Source organism: Peromyscus leucopus, chromosome 15 (genome assembly GCF_004664715.2).
Source record: "Peromyscus leucopus breed LL Stock chromosome 15, UCI_PerLeu_2.1, whole genome shotgun sequence".
NCBI classification, from domain to species: domain Eukaryota; kingdom Metazoa; phylum Chordata; class Mammalia; order Rodentia; family Cricetidae; genus Peromyscus; species Peromyscus leucopus.
In genome coordinates this window covers 82,636,887-82,650,850 of record NC_051076.1, presented here as the reverse complement: position 1 = coordinate 82,650,850, position 13,964 = coordinate 82,636,887, and the positions used below count along the sequence as shown (strand labels likewise).

The 13,964-nt window shown below is 47.2% G+C and overlaps 1 protein-coding gene across 1 annotated transcript in view; it reads right to left on the bottom strand.

The window, feature by feature from the left end:
• The window catches only part of Zcchc2 (zinc finger CCHC-type containing 2), a 46,222-nt gene extending 36,952 nt beyond the window's left edge, over positions 1–9,270 (bottom strand). Inside the window, 2 exon segments of the mRNA XM_028883382.2 lie at positions 8,211–8,948; positions 8,951–9,270. Of these exon segments, the coding sequence (XP_028739215.2) occupies positions 8,211–8,948; positions 8,951–9,145 (933 nt within the window). The 5' untranslated portion in view covers positions 9,146–9,270.
• Positions 9,271–13,964: the final 4,694 nt, after the last annotated feature.

The following is a 13,964-nucleotide window of genomic DNA, read 5'->3' as shown; positions in this document are numbered from 1 at the left end:
AATAAAGTGAAAAGGGGCCAAAGAGTGCAGCCCTGTTTAATAAATTAGGACCTAAGTCTATCAACCCATGAAATATCTGCAAATCATTTCTTTTTATCCCCAAGTCTCAGGAGTTTCACCAATACTGTGAAAATCATTCAGATTAAATTTAGAAACTATTTCTAAAGTTTACAATGAGCTATGGAAGAACATAATTGTGGAGTTTATTAGCACCAGATGTGAAAGGCTGTCAGTTAGGCTGTCTCCATCTTCACATGTCACACAATATGACATTCAGTGGAGGAAAGATGCCGTGTAACCTGAGAACTACTGTTTGATGTCACTGTATACATAGGAACAACAGCTACCTCCCCCATTAAATTCTGGTTCCAACCTTTGTGGAAGAAATAAGCCAAGGAGAAGTTGAGAAGGACTTACTGCCTTTCTGTTCTCCCCAGCAGCCATGGCACAGGAGGCAAGGGTAGTCTAACCTCTCAGCTCAACCACAGGCAGAGTCTTGAGAACCCACAGCATCTGTATCTTAATTGAGCTGCGCCCGTAAAATGGACACATCTCAGAACAGGCATGATATGGACTTCCGCTATGACTGTGGACTCTTCTTCTGGTGGCTTATTAACTGGGTCTCAGGTGACTCAACAAGCAGGTGGCAGAACTGCTACTTCAAAGCTTGGGTAAATACACCTACTACTGAAGAAAGTATCGACGATATATACTCTGCCAGCACAGTCCACACCAGACAAAGCCACAACAGCTTCGTTATGTGTGCATTCTTCTCAACTTGAAACCTGAGATAACAATGGCAAGCTATGCAGGACTGGAGGGGACCAGGATGGCAGGGACACTGACCATTCTCTATGCACCTTGGGGGACTCTGCGCACTTATTACTAATTTAAAAATTAAAATTGTTGATCTCATTCCATCAGGTGGGGGGAACGGAATGTGTTAAACTGAACCATTAAGAAAGCTCCAGCACAATAATGCTGATACAGAAGTTTATGGTGAGAAGGAAGTGGGAAATCAGGGCAGCAGGTTTTACCCAAGAATTCGCCCTGATATTTCCCTTGTATCACTCTTCATGCTTCTGCTCCTTCAATCTAAATCCTGCCAGCTATTAAGATGTCTACCCTGGACACAAGATGACAAAGACACAGGAAACCAACAGGTAGTGAGTCCTCTGCTGTACCAGGAACGAGGAACACGGACCAAGGGTTGCTTCGCTCCTGTGCCAATTTGATCCCCACAGCAAGATGTTCCAGGGTGAGGTGACAGGAACAATCTTAGGAGTACAAAAGGACCTAGACACGCACACATCCCCTCCCTAGTCCACACCTACGTTCCAACTTTACCTTCCCAACCTTACCCCAGGAGAGAGGAGAATGCAGAAGCCCAAGGAGTCCTAAGTAGGAAGCAAACTAAACTCAGAGCATTGGCAGCACAGGCCTTCGAGGGCCCCAGCAGAGCCACAGCCCCCCCCCCCCACTTCAGTCCAGATGAGTTCTTGCAATCATGTAGACATTTAAGCTTATAAATTTAAGGGGGCCTTGACCATGATACACAGACAGTTAAGTGTGTACAGTTTGGGGAAATTGTATTAGGATTGGACACTTAAGCACACCTGTGAGAACAGCCACTTACTCCCAAATAAGCAAAACAAACCATTTTCTTAAAGCAACAGCTTTTCTGTTCACCACTGCACTGAGAACCTCATTTCAGGATGGGCTTGTTCTCAAGCAGTACTTTGGTTCACACAGCCACACTTTCCCCTCCAGAACCATTTAAAACAAAAAAATCTACTTTGTTGTAGAAAACTATCACAATTTAGACTGTCTTAATAACAACCATAAAAATCCCACATGACTTCCCTGAGTGCTCATTTCAGTGACCAAAGTGAAGTTTTTCGCTTTCTGAGCACAAGCATTCCCCATCTCGCCCCCTCTACCACTCATATACACACCACAGCTGGAGACCCTACACCGTCAATCACCCACACAGTAAGACACGTTCAGAACTAGGACCTCTCCTACCAGTAAACCACCACTTCCAGGACTGCCCCATTTGTGTATCAATACAAATAAGACCAAAAAACAAAAAACAAAAAACAAAAAAAAAAAAAAACAAAAGATCACTGTTCAAGGCAGTCAACAGTCTTAAAGCAATACTTTAAGAGCTATATTTGAAAGCAAAGCTTAAGAAATTATGACTGAGCAGATTATGATACAATCATAAATAAATAAAAATGGAAAATTTAAAGACCTAGCAAGGAAGGTCAATTATATAAGCTTGAAATAATAGTAAGAATTCTAGAACTACCCAAACCTGAAGAAAACATATGTCCTAGGGGAATTCTGAATTGACAGACTCTCAGAAGACTGGTAATCCAAGAACACCACAGGAATGGAGACAGTATGAACCCTGACTTGAATGAATGACAGAATGTGTGAACAGAGAATGGGCAGCTGGGACTTTAGTTAAGGACCTATTAAAGCCCAGGGTCCATCAGTCACTGAAAGCAAATGTAGTGTGACTAAAGGCTGACTTGCAAAGATGTGTCTGGTGGCAATACCCAAAAGTGAGGTGGGAAGTCAAAGCCAAGGGAACTAGTTTGGGGATTACAGCAGACACCTTGCATCAAGACCCCAAAGAACACGGCATCAGCCCTTCATGAGCAGGATAAAGAGGAACGACAACGAGGGGCCGAGGTACCTAAACACAGCATGGGGACTCAAGTACAACCGGACCACTGGGTGAGTCTGGAAGTTCTCTGAATCAGTAAGTGCTTTTATTACTTAATTAATGTATATTAAGTTTAAAAAAAGTGACAGTTGGCCTTCAGGGGGATAGAAGCACAGACTGGCACATACAGTTATTTTCATTAGCTCCCATGCAAACTGGGGACAACCCAATCCTTTAATCTGACCTTCAAAGCCTTCTGTAGCCCAACGCTTACTACCTCTCCAGATTTCTCTTCATCCACCACACTTCCTGTGCTAATCAATCTCTGACTAACCCGTGTTATTTCATACATTTTCCTCACGTCACACCCATCTTCAGGACAGTTACACAAAACAAGAGGAGGAGGACAGCTTGATCTTATGCTGGGCACTGTGAAGCTTGGAAAGTGACCTTTTCAAAATCTCAGTGTGGACTGGAGAGATGGCTCAGTGGTTAAGAGCACTTACTGCTCTTGCAGAGGACGGGGGTTTGATTCTCAGCAACCACATGGCAGCTCACAACCACCTCTAACTCCAGTTTCAGGGGATCTGATGCCCTCTTCTGGCCTCCAAGGACACTAGGCACACACATGGTACCCATACACACAGGCAGTGAAACATAAAATACACACATAAGACCTCAATGGCACTACTCCCGGATGAGCACAAACACTGCTAAGGAGCTACAGGCAGGCAATTGAAGGTCAAACACTCTCCAGAGCACAGGAACAAGAGGAAATGGACTCAGGGCCTGTAACAAACACCCCACCAACGGGCGAGTGTCCTTTCACATTGACTGCTTACAAAGACAAACCAGAAATTACCACAGCAGCAGAGAACTCTATAAAAGCACTGTCACCCAGTGTTCCATCATGAGAAATGGAGCCAGTAACATGAAAAACACTGCAATATGGTCTCACTATAAAGCCCTGGCTCCCTCACCCTCACGGCTTCAATCCCAAACACTGGGATCACAAGCATTACAAGCATGAGCCACAATGACTGGCTCTGAGGGGAAAAAAAGTTAGCTTAACATTTCTCAAGGAGTGGAAAATATTAGACAAGCTAAAAAAATTATACAACAGCTTTGATGCAGAAATGCTCTTTAGTTCGCAGAGATCCCAACCTGTGCTCTGAACTGATGAACTATGTAACGTAACTATAAAATGGCTTTTTTTAGTACAGGCCAGCCTGCCTAAGCCTCCTGAGCTGCCAGCTTATAGGCATGCACCACCATGCTTCACCCCACATAAATTTAAATTACAACTTCTTAGTTAAATGTGAAAACAGATGAAAAAATATAAGTAGATTACAGATGCACAGGAGTTAATAACTAACTCAAATTATGTATTTCCTTCCATTTATAGTCTCAAATTCAACACTAAAAGAAATGATTAGTAAGAGGATTTCATCTTTGGGGTTTTAAAAGATTTTTTACAATGTAAGTATTGAGAAAACAGTTTTCCTAAATAAACCTCTCAAATACTATCTTTTCAACTATGTAACCTTCTTGAAAACAAAATACTACCTTTTCAACAATGTATCCTTCTTGAAAACCAATCTATTTAGAATCAGCAATAAGCATATAAAGCACTGTACCTTGTGGATTTTAAGTATTAAAAACAAAAAGACCCCACTTTCCTGAAAATAAAAAATCATGATGTAGTGTTCAAGAAAACTGCACTAGCCTGAGAATGTGTTCAAAATAGTATGTAAATTATTTTGCAACTTGCTACTTAATCCGATCACCACAACCTCAAAAGGAAGTAGTCACTCGTTTTACAGACAGTAAGAAGCTCAGGTTTAGGTTGGCTGACTAAGTCCCTGAGCTGGGAAGGCAAGCTCCAAGCCCCCTCCCCGTAATGGCTTTTATGGAGCATGCTCTCCTGCCCCTCCTCTCTCTGTCTCTGAGATCTCTACAACGACAAACCCCCATCCCTCTCCACAGAACAAAGGCACAGTGCGGGGGGGGGGGGGGGGTTGCTGGAGGGAGAGCACTTGCTTCCTTCTACACCTCCCGCATCCCAGGAGAAAAATCACTGTATAAGGAACCAGGTACTTATCTTGGTAATTATCTGCCAACTAAAATGATGACTACTTTGACTACTTGAATATAAAAAGTCTCTTCCAACGGTTTCTATATCACAGCTGCTGCTTTTATTCTTTGCTGCAGCCAAGCAGACCAAATGATAACCAACGTGGTTTGTTTCTTACATCTTTGCATTCCTAGTCAAGGGATAAACTTCTAAAATCAGGCAGTGCATGCCCATGAAAAGTTTGAGTGCCTTTATTCACTCAGACACAGGAGCATACCTGTCTTTTCAATGAACTAATAATAAAGCTAGTACCTCTAAAGCTACACTAGGTTTTGTTCCTAAGTCTTTATGGTTTGCCTTCCTAATAGCAGGAAAGACTTATGTTTAACATCATGTGTTTTCAGCTATTTTCCACTTATGAGAACTCCAACAAAGAACTATACAAGTTTCCTAGGACACCGTTAATAAGTATTCCTACTACTGTTCCTTGGCCTATTTTATTTGTGGAATCCCATACGAGTTAATGGCTGTCCACTGCAGCTGGGAAGAAAGTGAGATTTACGTGCAAGTCTCCTAAAAGGAGCACCAATACTGAAATTTTAGTACCACTAACAGAATTATCCAAATCCCATTTTAAAAGCTATAAACTGTCACTTCTAGGAGTAAAACCACACTGTACTTGCTTCTCTGATGTGGACTAGTGTGCACACTCTGGGGATAGCTTGGGGACTTGTCACCAAGTACTAACACAGCTGATGGAAAGACACTGTGTGCTGGACTTGATGGCCTTCAGGCACAGCACTAATATAAAGCTGGCATTACAGCACATGTTCTACCCATAAATGCCATTAGCTTTAAAAAAAATAAACAAATCCGCTATATAGTTATTAGGTACAATTCTAAAACTAGGTTCAGTATTCTAGACCAGTATACTTTAGCAAAACAATTAAGAGTTCATTTTTTTCGTCATCCATTGAGGGCAGGTCAACACGCTTCCCTTGGTCACAAACACTAATAAAAGACAAATATGGTCCTTAAGCAATGAGAAGCTGCATACCTGTAACCGAAGTTACTTCCGGGGCAATTAGATGCATCCCCACCAACTTCCCCTTTCCCGGTTACCGGGTCTAAACCTTCCCAACCGTGGGCCCACGTGGTTCCCCACCTCTACCACCAGCCGGGCCGGGGCTCCGGGCCAGGGCGGGGCCAGCGCTCGTCACGTGGGCCGCGCGGCCGCCATCTTGCCGGGCGGAGGAGGGGCAGCCCTGCCGGGCGGCGGGCGGACCCTGCGCCCCACGGCGGCCGGCGGACCCTGCGCCCCACCGCGGCCGGCGGACCCTGCGCGCCCCAGCCCTCTCCCTGCGCCCCACCGCCCTCTCCCTGCGGATCCGCCCGCGCCCTACCCTGCGCGCGCTTTGGTCAGCCAGGGCCGAGCAACAGCTGGGCTGGACCGCGGGAATCCGCACGTAACCAGCCCACCTGCACCAGCAGCCTCAAGCAGGACGGCCGAGCATCGAGGTCCGCTCAAACGTCAAGGCCGAACCAAGCGTCAGCGGGAGGTGGGATCTTAGCAGTTTCACCAGACATAAACAACTGCTGGAGAAATATGCTCGGCATACCACCAAGTGCTAAGCAATAGCCCCAGTGTCTCGTGTAGCACATACAAATAAATCCCTGTAGGATTTATTCCCTACTCCCACTTCCTGAGAAGTGATGATGTGCTGAAATTAATGGCAGCATGCCCAATCTTTGTCCACTCCTCCCAGCATTCACTGGTGGCCAGAAAAGGCCATGCTCTGCAGTCAAGATAAAAATCTCATTACTCTGATCAGCACATGCCTATCCCTCAGTCTGCTTTACAACACTCACTTTAAAGGCAAAGGAAGGAGACTCCTGGCAGTTAAAATCCTGCAGTCAGTAATGTACCTGTGTTGGTATAGTGTGAATGGAATGATGTAAATTGTTCCATTGTGGGGCATTTTCATCGGACCAAATTTAAGGTTATCTTTATATTGTCACAAGAAAGCAAGTTAAAACATTTGCACATTGATCCTGAATTCATGCCTTCATCTCTAAATTTAGCAGCTCAGGGGCGTATCTTTTCAGGCATATTTAGTGAGTAGGCTTAAGGGTGAATTAAGCTTTTACCATTACTACACACACGTACGTGTATGCTGGTAATAGAAGATGGTATGATTTTATAATCACCAAGAAAATGCACAGTACTAGCTTTAGTACATCTGGGTTTTGTAACATTTATAATAAATCATGAACTTGTCACTTCAAAAAAGCGTCGTGGATAAAATGAAGAGCCTGGCCTAGATTGTCCCTAAGGCCATTTGAGATTGGTCCTAAATGCCCTGGGTCCTTGGGTAATGAGTCTATCCAATCATTACCGAAACACAATGCTCAATTTGAGTTCTAGGATACTGAATGATTTCAGATACATGTTAACTTTCAAGCAAGGAGGGAAGGGAAATCATCCTTCTTAAAGTGGAAAAGCATGACATCCAAATCTATACCTTTCAAAAGATCTGATCCACAAAAACAAAACCTTAATCTAGTTTTTACTGCAACTGAAACCTATCCCCAATCCTCCATTAAATCGCATCCTTACGCAGTTTTTGGGCCTAAATTGCTTTCAAAACTGTAAAAATTCTTTAATGCTTGCGACAAGTGGATTCCAACGTACTAAATGTGTTTTAATAACTCTTTTAAACATCGTTCATGCCTATAGTAAAGATCTAAGATCACCAGACCCAAATCTGGAAGCAAAGTCAAGCCCCTTAGGAAAGCTTACTTGGCAGTTTTGTTAAAGGCTTGGTCAGGCGATCCCAGGCCTTTTACCCAGATGACCAGTGTTAGACCTGGGTCAGCCAATTCATACGTCTCCATAGATCCCCCCCCCCCCCCCGAGAATAACAAAGTTCTATGAGTAGAAGCCAAAAGACCTATTCGAACTTTTTTTAACTGGTACACACTAATCATGAAAAGCCCCTTATGGCATAGGCAAGGTCAGTACCCTGGGAGTGCCAAGGGTAAGGCGGTTTTAAGCAGGCTGACAGACAGACCACCCAGGGCTAGACTGCGGATGACAGGCCCCTCTAGCGCTTCGTTTTTCCCTTGCACCTAGCGCCCCCAATGCTCAAAGCCCAAAACGTTCCACAAGCCTCCTCATCCGAGGTCTCGGGTCAGGGAGCTCCACGTTTTCCGTGGCAACTCGTGCACGTAGAGACTTCTAGAGCATTCTGTTATGGCGGGTGGCTTGTATGTGTATGCGGGTGACTGGAACTGAGCCGCCCAAGAAAATGAGAGGGCTACCCCGGGGCCGAGGGCCGTGGCGTGGTTATTCCAAGACACCTGCAGAGGCTGGGGTCGGAGCTGGATTCTGGGGGCTCCGAGGGCGGGGCCGGAGCCGCGACCGTCCGCACCGCCACTCCTTGGCATCTCCGAGTGCCTTACCTGGGCCCTGGAGCCCGCAAAGTTGCACGGCTCCACCTCCGCGTCCTCGGGCTCCACGCGGAGCGCGCTGCGGAGCCTCTCCAGGTGCTCCCTCAGGGTGACCCGCTGGTGGAAGGAGAAAGCCGGGTGCAGCGAAGCCATGGTGAAGAGCAGCAGCAGTTCCTCCTGGGCCCTGAAGCCAAGCCCGCCTCCAGTCCCCAGCTCGGCACAGCCGCCGCCTTCCGGGCCGAGGCCGTCCTTCTCCGCGTCCTGCTCGCCATCGCCACCCGGCTCGTCCTCCACGCTGCCCCGCGAGCCCTCGGCCCCAGTGGCGCGCAGGCTCCCGAGCACCGCGTCCACCTGGGGCAGGAGGCGGTGCAGGCGGCCGGCGGCCTCCCGGTTCTCCGAGCCCAGCAGCGCCAGGTAAACGATGAGGCGCGAACGCACGGCGGGATCTCGGAAGTCGGACAGCGACCCTGGGTCCGAGAGGCCGTTGGCCTTGGCCTCGGAGTCGCGCAGGTAGTGGTAGTCCTTGCGCGCCAAGTCCTCCAGGCACGAGCCGAGAAAGCGCAGCTCCAGCGGGTTGCACAGGTCCAGCAGCCCGCACATGAACTCCAGGCGCTGCGCCGAGCCCAGCACCAGCCCGAACCACTCGTACACCCGCTCCTGCTCGCGCAGCGCCGCCGCGTGCCCGCCGCCGCCCGGCATGCCCGCGCCCGCCGTCGGCCCGTCAGCAACAGGCGGCTCGAGCCCCCGGGCGGCGGCGGCGACGGCGGCGGCGGAGGGGGGCCCCGCGACAGGCCCGTGGGCGGCGGCGGCGGCGGCTGCGGGCGGCAATCGCGGCGGCGGCGCAGCGGCGCCTTTGCGCCCGGCCTCGCGTCCGCCTCGGGCTCCTCCGCGTCGGGTGGCGGCTCGCTGGGGTGCGTCGACTTCGGCGGCAGCTTCATCCTCAGCATCCTCGGCTACGGCGGCGCGGACATGCGAGCGAGGGAGCGGGGGCGGCGGGAGGAGCCGAGAGCCCGGGCGGCGGCACGGCCGTCAAGAACGCGGCCCCTCCATGCCGCCGGGGCGGGCCGGGGGCGGGTCTCGCCGGCGAGGGGGGCGGTGGCCGGCCGGCGGCGTCGCCCCTGGCCGGCGGCGGGGCGTGCCCGCGGCGGCGGCTCCTCCCCCGGGCGCCGCGCCTGCTGGGGAGCCGGGTGCGGGAGGAGCAAGCGGACGAGCGCGACCTCCTTCCGCCTCCTTCTCCGCGTCCGCACCGGGCAGGCGGCGACGGCCTGAGCGGTTCCTTCTCGAGCCAGCGCCGGCAGAGCGGCTTGGAGAGGAGGGGGAGCTGCGGGGCTGGGCGGAGACGCTGGCGGGCTCCGCGCACCGCACTCCAACCAATCAACGTCCAGAGTCGGCGTGACGTAACCCCCGTGCCTCTCCCGGGAGCCGCCCTCTCCGAGAAGCCACGCCCAGTTTCTGCTGAGCTGCCGGGCTCCGGCGGCTCCCGCGCGGTCCTAATGCTTGGTGTGTTCCGGCGGGGTGAGCACTGCCGGGAGCGGCGAGAAGCGTGCGACGTTCACGTCGGGGGAGAGAAATCGGCTTTTTTTTGAGGGATCCGGTCCTGTCCTGGCTGCTGACCATGTCGCGTCAGCCGCCGCCCGGGAGCAGGACCAGTGGGTTCCGCCGGGTGGACTTGGCGAATGTGAGCCCACATTCTAAAACTTTACCAGGACCTTCGGTGTGCACGCTGGGACGCAGACCCGGGAGCTGCGCTGGCGTGCAAGCGGTCCGGGGCGGCGAGCGCCACGCTCAGGCTGGTTGCAAGGTGTTGATTTGAACCGGCCACCCGGCGGAGGGGACCTTGCGGCCAGGGTTGCCTGGGCCTAAAGGTTGCTTCTGGCTTGCAAGGTTCAGTTTAAGAACACCCTCCTGCCCCAAGTCTATGATTAAAAAGAACATGTATTGGCTACGTTTTAATTTCTGTCAGCGAACATTGGAAATCCTTGTGCTGGGTGTGAATTTTCTGTAACTCAAAGAATTTACTAAGATACGGTCCTGACAATGCTTTTAACTTTTCAAGTAATATTACATTTTAACGTTTGGAGACCTCCGAAATGTCTCTTTTATGGTGATTTTATATATATATATATATATCAAGAGGCCTTGATTCCTCTCAGAGTCCCCCCACCCCACCCCACCCCACCCCACCCCACCCCTACCCCCCGTGGTGCTCTCTCTGGTGCTGGGGCCTAAACTCCCATCAGAGTTCCTGCAATGTTTGTTTTTTTTTTTTTTTTTTTTTTTCAGCAGTAAATAAATCTTGTGGCCCGGAGGGGCGAAAGTCAGGATTTTTTTTTTTTTTGAGGGTTAATAAAAAAGCAGGCTTTAAAAAAAAAAAAAAATCCCTACTGTTTTAAATTAAGAACTCATACTACATAGTCTTAATAGGAGTGTGAGAAAAGTAAAATCCACACTAAGGCTTTCTCAGAGTGCAGGGACATCTACAGGGCATGTAGAATCGTTATCTCACAACTCTGCAATTTTACCATTCCGGACAAAGCCAAGCTAAACCCTGAGTCAGCTTCAGTGATAAAACTGGGAGGTGGAGAATTACGCAGCACATTTTAGGTTGACAAAAATAACTGAAAGCTATCCCGTCATGTAATTTTTCTGTTCCCTTGTGCTTCTTGGGTATAACTTAAATGGAGTAAAATGTCAGCTTCAGCTCCTAGCTGCCCTGGAATCTGCTATTCCTGCCTGGTCTCCTGGTCACGTTTCTGAAGCTTAGGATGGAATGCTTTAAGTGACAATAGTGTGAGGACCCCCCACACCCTACATTTGGATGCCTTGTGTAATGAGCAAATGCTGCACCTCCAAACTGAATTTTATATGTGGCCAAGGCTTTGGATTTTTCACACCTTTACATTTTCCTTGGCATCAGAAGCTACTTGATATCAACTTACAATGCCCAATCCACGTTTTCATCGAAGCTAAATTTGCATTTAGTAATAATTTTCATCTTTCTCATTTTGGCCAGCAATAGAAAACACAGTTGATAATAACACTTATAAATAGCATATACAACAGTTTAATGATTCAGGATACCCTCCACCAGCGTGAAGATTTTATCCTCACAAGGTGTTGCTTCAAGGCCCTTTTTTCAACCCTGTAAATCACACACAGGTCTAAGTGTTTTTTCCACCCTGTGATAAGTGAGAGAACACACTGAGCAAGAGCACAGGATGGCTGCTGTTTGTAAGGGAGAACCCAGGGCAAAGGAGGAGTGTGTTCACTTGGGGAAAGTTCCCAAGTGAATCTAATGACTCTTTAGAAATACATTCTCTCAGCTGGTTGCAAAAACCTGCTCTAAATTCTCAGATTTAGAATTTTACGTTCCATGTGTAATCCAATCACATGGGTAATAATGGTGAATGTGTGGTTTGTATGCAGATTTTTCAAACTGGGATTGTGATGGTAAAACTTTGTTGTCAGAGACATGCTTCTGAGCCAATCCATCAGGATAATTCTTAGAAGGGTTGACTGAGGCAGGAAGACCCTCCTTTATAGTGGCACCCCATTAAGGAAGGCAGCATCTACCAGAAAGTGGCCCAGATAAAAAGTGGGCTGAGGGGGAAAGTTGTGGGCCTGCCTTCCCCCATCTCTGGTGAGAGCATCTCCTCTGCTCCGGCCGCTGCTGGTGCACCCTTCCCTGACTTCTGAGCCCATTGTACCCTTCTAGTAAGAACTGAAGACCAGCAGTTCTCCAGGGCTTCTAGTCCTTCATTGCCAGATTGAGGCTGCTGAGGCAGTTAGCTCTAGACTGAAACTACTAGGTTAGCCTCTCGGCAGTGTGGAGACAGCCATTTTAACTACCTGGTAATCCCATATTGTATAAGCCAATCCACTAAATCTTCTTATACATATTCCATTGCTTCTGTTTCTCTGGAGTTAGTCCCTGAGAAGCAGTTTCAGGGCACAAGGTGCTATTGTGTCTTGTCCTTAAGATGATCTTGATACTCATTTAGTGTAACATAAAAGATGCTATTATATTAACATTCAAGTATGTATTTCTCTGCAATAAGAAACCTGGATTCAAGGGAAGGTTATACTTTGGATTTAGATGCTAGCGGTGATGGAAGAAACTTTTAAGTCCTACCTTTTGCAATTGGGTTACAGCAAGTAGTTTTACCCAAACCCCAAGTAGTTGAGTGGTTTGGAATAAACTGATATACTTAACATTATCTGCTCTATTAAAAGGATACATTTGGAGTCTGGGTGGTTCACCAGTTAGGCATGTGTACTCAAAGACCCAAGATCAGGAGGAGTTCAGCTCCCAGCACCCACATCAGGAGGCTCACAACTGCCTGTAACTCCAGCCCCAGAGAAGCTGATGCCTCTGTCCTCCATGGAAACCATGCTCACATGCACAGACATATATGTACCATAATTTAAAGGGGTTGTATGTTTAAGCACTCTACTTAGCTAAGATTTTATCCAAAACAGCCAGTCTGATCCATCTCTAAAGTCAGGTGAGTCATGAATATTGACCTACTGATCTTCTAACATGTTTCCTCCATTGGATATCTTTTTTTTTTTTTTTAATAAGATTTGTTCTCACAAGTAGTAGGATTATAAATGTGAGCCACCGAGCACACTTGGCTGAGATATAAATGTCAATTAATTGGTCATGTTTTATTCAGCTTCATATTTAAACAGCTGTTAGCTTGTTCATCCCATTTAGCGAGTGGTAGATATTTGTAAACAATTGTGAAATAAACAGATGAATGGACAATAGAACAGAGGTAAAGGTCAGAAGTCTCTGGGGCAGTGAGTCTTTGTCTGTGTCTAGCAGAAAAGACAAAAATGTATATACCAGTATTTTCAGGCCAGGCCTGAGATTCTCCCTGACTCCACTTGACGAAGTTACATGTCCACCCTTGATCAAGCTCTGGGTCCAGAAAAGTGGAGTCAGCTTCTTCACACTTATGAGGATCCCCAGAAAAGACATCATGTACTGTCTCAGAGGAGGAAGGGAACGGTGGATGCCAAGGAAGCAAATTTGTATGTCAATGTCATTGTACTTTAGTCTGCCCTTTTTATCATTTAAATGGCCATGAATATTTTAAAAATCATTTTCTGTTCAGCCAGGTCACACACAGCATGATATGTGGATGTTAATTTTTAAAATATATTTGAAAAGTTGTTCAAAAGACTTGGATATAACACAAGCAATTTATTTGTTGAGATTCAAGTTAAAATTACGTATTAAAATTTAAAAGGTAACTTTTTGTCATGGTTTCTAAAAATACAGGACAGTTGAGGGAAAAAAAACCACAAGTACTGTTTCTGTGACAGTATTTTTACTGGTAGCCTGGGACTCTGTGTTCAACTGTAGTGGAAGACATCTTTGCTGGAAGCCTATCCTTGAACAATATTCAGAGTTTCCCTAGAGTTTTGATTCTATTTGTCAGAAAAATTCCTTGGGCCTAACTTGACCAGAATGATTATATACATTGAAATTTTTGGGAAAATGAAATCCATGATCTTTGACTATTGAAAAGTAAACTTGATACTAAAATGGTTTGTTTTGGAAAGTTCTCAAAACTGCTGACTTCTGTTAGAAATCTACAAATCTAAAAGTCTGCTACTTGGTTTGAGATAGGACAGATGAACTCCAACTTGCTAAGTTTGAGAATTTTTGAGTGTCAAAAATAATGCAATAATATTAATGGATTTTAAAAAAATCTAACCCCTGGGAATAAAAAAAAAAAAAACAGTGGGTGTGTTGCT